Consider the following 12,712-nt stretch of genomic DNA (forward strand, 5'->3'; position numbering starts at 1 on the left):
AATTTGCATATGATGTATTATTATTGGACATTTTATTTCAAAACACATCTAATTAAAAAGATAGTCTATCGGATTAACATTTTACGCGTACATATATATGATCATACAGACAACGCGGAAAGAATTAAATGTCAGATTATTCTTTGTTCATGTATCACCAACCTTTTTTGTCATCCATCATTGTCATAAAATAAACTTGCGTGTAGAGCATACTCAGATACTGAATGCTTATTGAATGTAAAGCAAAAACTTTATCGTAAAATTAAGGCATGGCAGCGTGTCTCACGTGTAGAATAAATACTAGCTTTTGTGTACCCTAAAACCGTAAATAGTGGCTATATCATATAGCCAACCTCAAACTCAATCTGTTGTCTCAACTTTGGAAGCTGATTAACTATTGAATGAATAATAGATAGGTGCTTGTCCCCCGACCATCTCTTACAAAAGTCAATGATAATGTTAGCCTTTTATATTGTTTGTTGTTAGAGTTATTCATTTATTTATACTTGCAAGTTACAACATATTGAATAGTACTCTCACTCTCGATATATATCCTCTCGTTAAGATTTATACAATCGTTTTAAGAAGAGTGTTCAGAATTTAAGTAAGCTATTAATTAAAACTGTTAAACATTATATGAACTTGTCTAGCAAACTAAAGATTGGTCGAAAGTATGAAAATTATGAATTTTGCTAATAATCTCGTACGTAGTAAAACACCAGTCGACTATTTCATGCTCTTTGGTTGATACCATTATTCCAGGCTTACCGTGAAAGTGTAGAAGCCAAAGCTTCCCTCTCAACATTTAACCGCTGCTATACTAATACTATAGAAAATAGACTACGTAATATTTTTACTCCATTATTTATTAATTATAACTTATAATATATAATAATTTTATTAACTTTTAAAATAATTATCTTTAAAATCATATCAAGATAACTTATAATTGATGACATTATATTATTAGGACATGAGTATTAAACTTAAATCACAATTTATAAGGATACATCTTTCAGCGTGCAAAGGCTAAGTACATGCATCTTGTCAGATGAAAGTTTTTTAGACTGTTGGATCCAGATCCATCTATCCCTGAATAAAAGGTATAGATTGTTTTTTTTGTAAACCACACCGTATCCCACTCTACTTTTATTTTAAACTCATTTTGCTTAGGAAAAGATGGATCCAATGGTTGAAAAACTTTCGCACCGTGGAGGATCTACTTAGTGTTCGCACGCTAGAAGTCATCTACATTTATTCACCTTTAAAGAATGTTATTTTAAAACGAGATCAATGAATGCAGATTTAATAGTGTGTAACCGTAGTTGAGTCATGATCCAACTTGCAGTAATTATATTTATATTTTTTATATTATATAATATTTTAAATAATATAAATTTGTGTTATATTTCTCATATATAAAATAATATTATGGGTAATATAACAAAATTGGCTCAGTAAAATATGATAATTCTCATGTTGTTGATGATAAAATTTTATTTGAAGATAAAATAAGAAGTTTTAAAAATTGAATCAAAATTAAAATTTATGATATTAAATTATTTAAAAACATTTCATTATTTTTCTAATGCAGTTACAGCTTATAAAATAATTTCAACTATTTCTATTAATGTTGTATATGCTTAAAGAAGTTTTTTGAAATTAAAATTGTTAAAATCTCATTTGTGATTTATTATGTAATAAGGATAGATTAAATGACTTTTCTTTTATTTCTGTCTAATTTTTTAAAAAAAATCTTAATTTATTAACGGATTATTAATGATTTTGAAAAAAAATGTAAAAAAGACAATATTCAAATAAATTATTGTGAAACATCATTTTCTCAGTCTGGAACTATCACAAGTACTCAAATCATTATTTCACATTATCTCTCCCAAAAAAAAAAAAAAGAAACCTTATTTCAAATGTGTAATTTTTGAAGTCGTGATAAAATATTGCACTAGCAATATTGTTGGGTGCACCTAGCATGTCCCGGGAATGAGTTGGGGGTACTAAGCGGGGGCCCATAAGCTAATATTGATCAAGATTATATAATAGGCAAATCCATGATCAGAGTTCCATTTTGGGTTTTATGTGGTTTAATTAATCAGCGGAAAATCGTGTTGGTTGTTTAGGTTTCACTAGGTCAAATTACCTTTAAGTGAGAACATTATTCATGAAGAACCAATTACCATGAAATTATGAGTAAGGTTGGAACAATAAACTAGTTGAATAGGGTGTGTTTGGTTTACATTTTCATTTTCTGTTTTCATTTCTTGAAAACTGTTTTCATTTTCAAAAGATTAGAATTTTGAAAACATGCTTGGTTTGATTTCTTATTTTCTGTTTTCATGAATAGGATCCATTAGAATTTATTGACTTCTTATTTTTTTGTATTTTTATATTTGCTTAAAATTACATTTATTATCACCGTAATTTCATTTTATTCGATATGGGATTTCTGTTCTCAACTGAAAAACACTGAAAACGAGAATTTATTGTTTTCATTTTCTGGTTGTTTCCTGTTTTCATTTTTACTGAAAATGTTTTCAGAAATCCAAACAAACACATTTTCATCACCGTTTTCTGTTTTCAGTGAAAATGAAAACAGAAAACAACCAAACTAAACACCCCCTTAACTAGTTAGTGAGCTGATGAAGCTATTCTTCAGTTCTTGGCCCCTAAAATAAAGGAACTTTACTAATGAAACAATAACTTGTATTCTAAACGTTCGCAATAATCTTAAAATGTTCTAAATGTTGGGGAAGAAGACAAAATGATAAGCACTACAAAACGTGAGGGGGTCCATAAGCTAATATTGATCAAGATTATATATTAGGCAAGTCCATAAGCTAATATTAATGATTTTGAAAAAAAAATGTAAAAAAGACAATATTCAAATAAATAATTATGAAACATCATTTTCTTAGTCTGGAACTATGACAAGTACTCAAATCATTATTTCACATTATCTCTCTCACACACAAAAACCTTATTTCAAATGTGTAATTTTTGAAGTCATGATAAAATATTAAAATTTATGTATATATGGACCTGGATTCATTAAGTTGCCGAGGGAATCAGTTGGGGGTACTAAGAGGGGGTCCATAAGCTAATATTGATCAAGATTATATAATAGGCAAGTCCATGATCAGAGTTCCATTTTGGATTTTATGTGGTTTGATTAATCAGCGGAAAATCGTGTTGATTGTTTAGGTTTCACTAGGTCAAATTACCTTTAAGTGAGAACATTATTCATGAAGAACCACTTACCATGAAATTATGAGTAAGGTTGGAACAATAAACTACTTGATTAGCTAGTTAGTGAGCTGATCATGGTTATCAAATTCTCGAATTAATTCGTTATTTTTACGAGTTTACGAGTCCACTTGTCCTCTGTAAGTTAACTCTTGAGTAAATTCTTTTTTTAGTAGACTTTAGGTAAACTTTAGCAAGTTAAAAAAAATTAGATCAAAATGTAAGTCATTTTTTATTATTTTCTCTCTGTATAACATTCAACATATCTTCATTTAGTGTGTTATTTTTAAATACAAAATTCCTACCTTTAATAATATCAAACATTTGTTCTCTAATAATATGAAACCCTCGATGAGAATGATTTACCATTACTATAACCTCTCTGCAAGTTATTATCTAGTAGTGATGTATTATTACTAGACTTGGTTAATTAAATATCCTGAACTTTATGATTTACTATTTTGCTTTATTATATTGTTGAAATGTTTAATTAGTATGTTATTTATAGATATTTTATTATTATTTTTATATGGGGTAGACTCTTACAAGCCTACGAGTTGAGTCACGAGTCAAGTCTATGAAATTCTCATGAGTTTGCGTAAATTTTTGAGTTTGATAACCTTGGAGCCGTTGGAGGTGTTCTTGGCCCCTAAAATAAAGAAACTTTACTAATAAAACAATAACTAGCATTCTAAACGTTCGCAATAATCTTAAAATGTTCTAAATGTTGGGGAAGAAGACAAAATGATAAGCACTAGAAAACGTGTGTGGAGTTAACGACTAACTTAGTTGATTTAGCCATGTAAAAAGGCTTTGTAAACTAAAAATGTTCACACAATCATCAATCCGTCATAACTTTAATTTTTCATTGTTTCATTATTCTTTAATTTTCAGCCTTTACATTCATCCTTTATGACTATGTTTATAGTTTTTTTTTGCCTCATTCATATAGTTTTTCTTCAACGTTGATTTTTATTCAGTGTTATTATCTATTTTAAATGTAAAAGTACACACCAATATAAACCAGGCACCTTTTTCATTAGATTAAGGAACCAAAGCTGAGGCAGAGAGTATCCCCAATGTGAGAAACAAATGCGATAGACAAGCAATCACAGAAACCCTGTCTTTTGTTTTGGAGATATATTTGCTATTTTCTCATCAACAAAAAATTTAGAAAATGGAAAGTGTCTCAGTCTATGGTTCAAAGTACATTTACAGAAAATTTACATTTATGATTTATCTTACCTCCCCTTTGGAGATATATCTAGCATTCCAAATTCGGAGCAAAGGAAAGATGTGAGACGTGGCTATTATTATCTAAAAACAAAAACAAATTCTATAGGATTCACCTGAGATTGGGAACCAATAGTAGCAGAAGTTATGGCTCTATTTTGGATTGCTGCCTCTAGCTCTGGGCATAGGTTACTATGACTCAGTTAGAAATTTGACAACTCAAAAATTATCTCAGCATTTTCTCCCTCAACACTTGATGCGATGGATTATGTAGCAGTATAATGTCATATTAGACACCTTGCCCGTCAGCATTTCAGTATCTTAAATTCTCATGAATGGTGGGAAGATGTACATCGTGAGTTCATTAATTGTGTGCATCAAAATTCAAAATCTACATGTATGTTTTTTCTTTTTCTCCTTTTAAATTGTTCAGGCTTTTTTGATTGAATGCCGCGAATGTAATTAAACCGGATCAGCCGAAGAACTTAGTATGTTTGTTTCCGGTCCAACTTATTGTGTACGAATTTTGAGATCAAATCTAATGGTTCACCACAAACTGAACGCAAAATGAAGGGTGTGAATTTTTTGCAAAATTCATTTTGCCACCTGCCTGTTTGCAGGGATATCCAACCATGTTCTGGATTGGGCTGTGATTCAGGTTTGAGTCTCAACCCCGTGTATCAGTTGTCTAAATGACCAAATTTGAAAAAGGTCTAAACATGTTATTAAGGGAGTCTTTTTTTTTGACAGAATTATTAAGGGAGTCTTAGTATGGTGTTTCTTCATCAAACAAAAAATAGTGTGTAGATAAGGAACTAGGGAACTAAGCTAAGTCACTAACAGTGCTGTTTGTGATGATAGTGAGTTCATAATTATGTTAACATAACATTTTTTCCTTTGCTTTGTAGGGAAAAAAAATTCAGTTCTCCTCAAATTTATACTTTTTTCATTAAAATTATTCAGTTCTCAAATTTATACTTATTTCATTCTTTCATTAAAATTATGACACTGTATGCATGATTATGTTTTCTTTTTTACTATTTCGACATTTTTGTTTGAGATGAAAATAAGAAAATTGTTAAATCAGAAGTACCAATTTTTAAAGTAGGTAGAGTGCCTAAAATCTGCTTGCTTTGTAGCTCAGGTAAATTCAATACCTATAGTTGATGAAAGCAACTGACTGACTCATTAATGGATGTATTGTCCCGGGTTAATTGTTTTTATCCTTATTGATGCAGAGGTGAGGCATTCTTCATTTTTAACTAAGATGTTGATATTATAAGATTATCTAAAACTACTCTAAGATGCTTTGATTTAGTGCTTTTTTTCTAGCTATTGAAGTTGGGTAATGCCCTTTATTGTTGAAACATTAATGAAAACACAATGGAGGTTTGATGTGTTCAAGAAATGACTATGTGCGTGTTTTGATCTCTGGTGATTTTGTTGCAGCACGAAGTATGAGACAACTTCAACGTAGAACCAAAGAGAATGCTTCTTGAAAATGGAAATTGATACTGGCAATCCAAACACGCTCTGTGTGTGTTCGGCTTGCCATTACAAAGGCTCCAAGAGACATTTCACACATTCTTTGGCATCCAACACATTCTTAGGCCTCCAACACCAAAGCAACATCTTGAAGCTTTCTTAAAAAAACGTTGGTTATGTTTGGTTGGACGGTAACACAAACACAACGTATGGACACCAGTTTTGTCTAACTAATCCCACATTCAACATCAACTTAACACACCATGATGATAATAGTGTGTATTTCTATTGTCTCACTTTCCAATACAACTGAACGCTGGATTGGCGTTCAACCAATTTTAAGACATACATACAAACACTCTTAAGTTTGCAAGACAGCTCATTTGCCTCTCAATGAGAGATCTGATAGTACGGTCCACTCGGCTTCCACAAATTCTCTCAGCTGATTAGGACACTAAGGGAGGAACTTGACACCAATTTTGTTCAGAAAGAATGGCATTCTGATGGTTCCCTTCTGATTTTTTCATAGATAAGCTTTTAGTTACTTCGACTGTGTTCCAATCTATGATTCCTTGTACATATTTAAATATTTAAAGAAAAGAATGCAATTTAGTATGCGCATCTTTTGGTCTCTTCTCAAGGAAATATTTATTATTAAATATGTATAAATATGAGTAATATTAAATATGATATAAGACTTTTCTATTATAGGTTTCCAACCACACCTAATAGTGTGAATTTCTATTGTCTCCCCTTCCAATACAACTGAATCTTGGATTGACATTTTTAAAACATAAATACAAACACTAGAAGTTTCCAAGACAGCTCATTTGCCTCTAAATGAGATCTGATACTAGGGCCTACTCGGCTTCCTCTCTGCTGTTCCAATCTATGATTCTCATTTCCTTAGATTTTATTTAATTTTTTACTTCTAAACTAGGTTCAATTGGAACATGTTAAGCATGACTTTTCCTTTGATTTTTGCAATCATTTTGCGTTTTAAAAACGAATGGCAGGTGGCTTTTCTCGTTTTTCTTTTGTACAACAAAGATTGAAGCAATTACTATTCCTATCACATCACAGCGAACAAGGCCGAGTTGAAAAATATTCCCAACTCAACATAAGTCTATCTTCGACATTAGGCTATGCTTATTATACCCTAGAATGCTTTATTTGCCCAGGAAAAACAATTGTGTTGGTATTCTTACTAACCCTCATGAACTGGGGAGAGTAAGGATGTGAGATGCAACATTAGGAACTGCATACTGGTCTCTGCATAGAGGTGAAACGAATGTGAATTTGGTAGATTTCTTTTGCCTGTCTCTCCATATCTTTTGCTCAATAAATAAAAAACTGTTGTTGAACTCCCTTAATTCTATTATGTTAATTAGACTTTCATTTTGAAGACCTATGCTGTAAATTTGGAGCTAAATCATCAAACTGAACTTGTTTTTAAACTGGTTCTTATAATAAAAAAGGGAGCAATATTCACTTCAATAATTTTAACACTTTCGTCAATACTAAACCACAAAAATTTTCATTTTAACACCTCCATGAATCGATATTCACTTCAATAATTTTGCATATGAAACAAACGATAATAATCCAAAACAAAAAAGTTAAAATTATAATGACGCTGACACTTCCAACTTAAAATAGGGTTTACGATTTCCCCCAAATTCGATAATAGCCATTTCAGTTTCTACGAAGCAATTCATAAACACATTCCAGCTTCCATTCATTCAAATTCAGATTAATCACAAGCGAGAAGCACAGCTAAACACGAAACCAAAAATCTCAACATTCGCAACAAAAAAGAATATATCAAAGACTCGGACAGTATATCATTTCATATAATCCAAAAACCCTAATTTTACTTGAAAAACATACTCAGTCTAATTTAAAGCAGCAGTAGCAGCAGCAGCAAAAATTAAAGGCTTACGAAATAAATAAAAAGCACCAAAACACGAAACGAGAAGAGAATAAAACAAAGTCTTACATCTGAAGCCAAAAGAGTCTCCATGAACAACATCAACATCAGTACCTCCTGGTGAAGGGGAAGGCCTGTTGAACAGGAACAGGGTCAACCTGTGTGATGCCGGGGATGTCGTTGATTCCGAGGGAATGAAGCATGTCAAGGGTTTCTTTGTCGACTTCGATGTGGTCGGTGTTGATGGCGGAGACGTCGGGGACGAAGTCCATGCGGCGCTCGCGCTCCTCCTCCTGGAGCTTGAGGGAGATGCCGCGAACGGGACCCTTCTGGATGCGCTTCATGAGATGCGTGGAGAAACCCGCGATCTTGTTCCGCAGCCTCTTGGAAGGGATGATGGCCACTTCTTCGAGAAGCTTTTTGTTTGTGTGGAAGTCGAGGGTCATGCGCGAGTAGTAACGCTCAATCACCTGGCGGGAGGATTTCTTCACCGTTTTTGTTCTCACGCGACCCATTGTGTGTGGTGGTGGTTGTTCTTCTGTTGCCGCCGCCGCCGCCGCTGAGGTCAGTTCTTTCTCTCTGTCTTACCTGCGCAGAATGATCTGAGACGAAGCACGAGTGATGAAGTAGGGTTTTCATTTTTATTGGATCGGGTTTTGGATTTCATGCTTTAAAAATATTGGGCCTAACCTAGTTTAGGTTGAGGATTAACTATTGACACTACCCAGAGTGCTTTTAATATTATTTTTTTTTTCTGAAAATGTCATTTTCAAGGAAACATGGTTCTCTTCGTAAAATACACAATGTAATCATAATTTTGTTGCATAAAATTGGGGGTGCAAAAAAATTACACAATAGAAACATGATTCCATTATGTATTTTATGAATGGAATCGTGTTTCTATTATGTACTTTTTTTTACACCCCATTATACACAATATAATAGTATTTATGTTATTCAATTTTTTTCACCCCTTTAGCAAACAATGGAAGCATGTTTATGTTGTTTTTATTTAATTATTTTCTATTAAACGGAAACACAATTTCATTACCCTTCACATGAACATGTGTTGCCCCTCCTCACCACAATATCATTCCCATTCCCTTTACCAGTTGAAACTTCTTCCATTTCCATTCAATCACCACCTCATTCCCATTTTGCGTCGACCCTCCCCACAACAGCATCACAAAACCTTGTCTTCCTCATGCCCAAAAATGCAAAACCCAATTTCACCTTCCTCTACCTGAGAGATCTAAAACTTTGTCTTCAACACCCACAAATCCAACTATGCCTTGCCAGTGATGGTAATTGCGCCAAAATGGTTGAGGTTGTTGCAAAATCAGCTTCAAGAATGAGGATTTCAGGAGAAGGGTGGTGGTGGTAGTGGAGGAATGGCAAAGGACACAATGGAAGGGGTTAAGGAAAAAGGAGACATGGAGGGGAAGGGTTTCCAAAGAAGAGAAATAGTGGCAATTGGGTGACACGACCATGCTATAATGGTTGAGGAGAGGGAAACTGCTTGGTTAAGGAGTGGGAAGTGATAGGGGGAGGGAAGGGGTCAAGGGGTGTAATTTAGATTTATGGGCAAAATAACATTTTCATCCCATTCTCATGGTGGTGTCAATAACACCACTGGTAGTGAGAATAATTCTCCTCTCATGGTTATCCTAAGCACACAAAAAAAGTTGGGGCATTGTTTTGCACACCAAGCAAATTGTTGGTACACCTAGCATAAGATGGGCAATTTCAATATTACCCTTCCATAAAGCTGATACGAATTACAAATCTGTAAGTAATCCATATGATTTTTTAAAAAAAAAATTCAAAAATATGTTTTACAAATTATTTAAAATTAATGACCCATACAGAAATTGAACATGTGACTTTCACATTATTAGCACAATGCTTCTAACCAATTGAGCTAATAAGTCAATTACCTTATAAAATAATTAATATCACTATATATAACACTAGAATTTCTAATTTATATTTAATGCACATGTAAATTTACATAATAAATTTTGTGACAATTAATTTTGATCTAATAATTAATTTGTTTACATATACAAATTGTAAATAAAAATAATAGGTTTAATAAAAATTTATATATATAAAAAATATATTATTAACATAAATATATTAATGTATTTTTTGGTCTTATTATAATTAATTTTGATCTAATAATGTATTTTTTTACATATATAAATTTTAAATAAAAATCATAGGTTTCATTAAATTTTATATATGTAAACAAATTAATTATTAGATCAAAATTAATTGTAACAAAATTTATTATCTAAATTTACATGTGCATTAAATATACATTAAAAATTTTAGTGTTATATATAACAATATTAATTATTTTATAACATAATTGATCTATTAACTCAGTTGGTTAGAGTGTCGTGCTAATAATTATCAAAGTCACATGTTCTATTGTTGCATGTGCTATTAATTTTAAATTAATTCATAAAACATGTTTTTGAAAAAATTAAACCAATCCGTATTGAACTTACGAATTTGCAATCCATGTTAACTTTACGGGCAATATCAAAATTGTCCAACTGGGTGTAACAATAATTTACTGGGTGCGCAAAACAATGCCAAAAAATCCGGTGCGACACCCATTTGAAATTTGGAGTGAATTTAATTTTAATTGCTTAATTTTAAATATAACAAAAAGTAAATCCAATCCAAAATAATCAAAAGGTGTGAACGAACTGTGATTCACGTTTATGATGATCCAAAAGAAAATTAATCAAAAGTCTGGTGGGACACTTATTTGGTCTATAAATTATAAATTAATTTGATTAATAAAATTATTTCAATGACGATTTATCCATTAAAGTTAGTCTCGTGGTAAGAGTTTGAGTAATATATACAAGGTTTTAAGTTTAGGGTTTATTCATTAAAGTTAAAACCTTATTGATGTTATTGTAAAAAAAAAAATTGATGATATATATAATGTTAACTGAATATATTTTAGTTATATAAGAAGGAGGTATCAAAGTTATCTTCTTTTTAAAATAAGAGTCAAATTTGTTGTATTAGGATAAATTAGTACTTCTAACAAATGATGAATTTTTTTTTAAAAAAACTTCAGTATTCAACTCTCAAAAAAGATAATTGTTAAGGGACGTATAATTTTGCTGTATGATGTGAAATATATATAGTTGTACACACAAATTTTGTGAAGGTTATTCCTGGAGAGATATTTTTTTCTGCAACGAGACTTTGTTCTGTTGATGTTGATGTTTCATAATAATTATTATTTAAGTAAATAAAAACTAACCTAAAAAAGAATAAATAAAAACTAAATTGTTGTATCGGGTTTGGGTTGCAGGAAAATTGGGCTTAACCTATTTACAACCTGAGTTTTTTGTTTTAAGACGAAAACAAGGTTCTTGTTATTTACACTTACGCGTTTGCTAAGTATTCCCTATACCTTCTCTTTATATTCTTTTATTGTCAAGTATACCCTTTTAACGTTATCTTTACATGCCCCATGTTTATTATTGCGACTCCTGAACATACGTCCAATTTCATATTCAGATTTGTTTATGACTACTAAAAATAACTTTCTAGAATAATATATACCAATTATGGAAAGTAGTTTTCTGAAACTATTTGTATTTGGTTAAAATATAATTGCAGCAATTACTTTCTAGAATAACATATACTAACTTCTAAAATTGTGTATTTTATAAAAATATATTTTCGGAAATTATTTTTTAGAGTTGATATATATATATCGGTACAAGGAAAGAAAAATGGCAAAATAATAAGTTAAAAGATCAAGAGAGACTAACTCCAACACATCATTAGGAGCAGACATCAAATCCATGGTGGCTTCTAGGGTGGAAAAGGCAAACATATCTCTCTACTTTTTAAATTAAGGGCTAGATTTTATTCTTTTTCTTTTCTTCGTTTTATAATTTTGTTTCTTCTTTTACTATTTATCCTTTCTTCTCCAATGTTTTCCATCACTTTAGACCACTGTTTTTCAGAGGAAAAAAAATTCATTTATCAAGTAGTTAAATAAGTTTTCAACTAATAAAAAAATTAACAACTTACTAAAATGCCTTGTCAAATACATGCTTTTTCTGGAACGAGATTTTGATATATTGATGTTTTCATAATAATGAATATTTAAGAATATGTTAAAACTAAATTAAAATTGCATCAAGCATTATAAATTTATAATGGACACTAGATAAATATTTGACAACTCAACAACCGTTAATATTAAGATATTTAACAAAAACTAGAAGTAACTCGAAAGAAGAAAATAAATAAAATGAGAAAGAAAAATAGTTATGACATAATCATGTATAAATATTGAGCTACTTTAGATAAAGTTTTCCAAAAATACTTGTAAGAGAATAAAATAAGAAAAAAAATTTATCCAAAAGCTAAAATTAGCTTATACTATACACAAGTAAAAAAAAATATCTTTTAAAAAATTTAATATGAAAAATTTCTACCAATTAACTTAAGCATAAGTTAATTTAATTTAATAGTTTATACATAAGTTACTTTTAACTGAAACTCATGTTATTTTTTGTTTTTATTCTTTTCTCTTTGAAAGTGTTAATAGATAAATTTATTTAAACGTAGATAAGTTGTCAAAAACTCTTTGTAGACTTTTTTTTTTTACAAAAATATCCAAACCAACTTGATAAACATAATTTGACGAATATAGTGTGTAAAATTTTATCATAAAAAATGTTTGTTTTTTTGGAAGAATTGATTTTTAAAATATGATATTATGATGATAGAAGAATTGAGGTTAAAAAATTGATTCGC

At 30.7% G+C, this 12,712-nt stretch overlaps 1 protein-coding gene across 1 annotated transcript; it reads right to left on the reverse strand.

The window, feature by feature from the left end:
- Positions 1-7,689: 7,689 nt before the first annotated feature.
- LOC100527036 (40S ribosomal protein S17) lies at positions 7,690-8,522 on the reverse strand. The gene has a single exon (NM_001250735.4). It carries the CDS (start codon positions 8,419-8,421, stop codon positions 8,014-8,016), a length of 408 nt encoding a protein of 135 aa, NP_001237664.1. The 5' UTR covers positions 8,422-8,522; the 3' UTR covers positions 7,690-8,013.
- Between the last annotated feature and the right edge of the window lie 4,190 nt (positions 8,523-12,712).

Source organism: Glycine max, chromosome 20 (assembly GCF_000004515.6).
Source record: "Glycine max cultivar Williams 82 chromosome 20, Glycine_max_v4.0, whole genome shotgun sequence".
NCBI classification, from domain to species: Eukaryota; Viridiplantae; Streptophyta; class Magnoliopsida; order Fabales; family Fabaceae; genus Glycine; species Glycine max.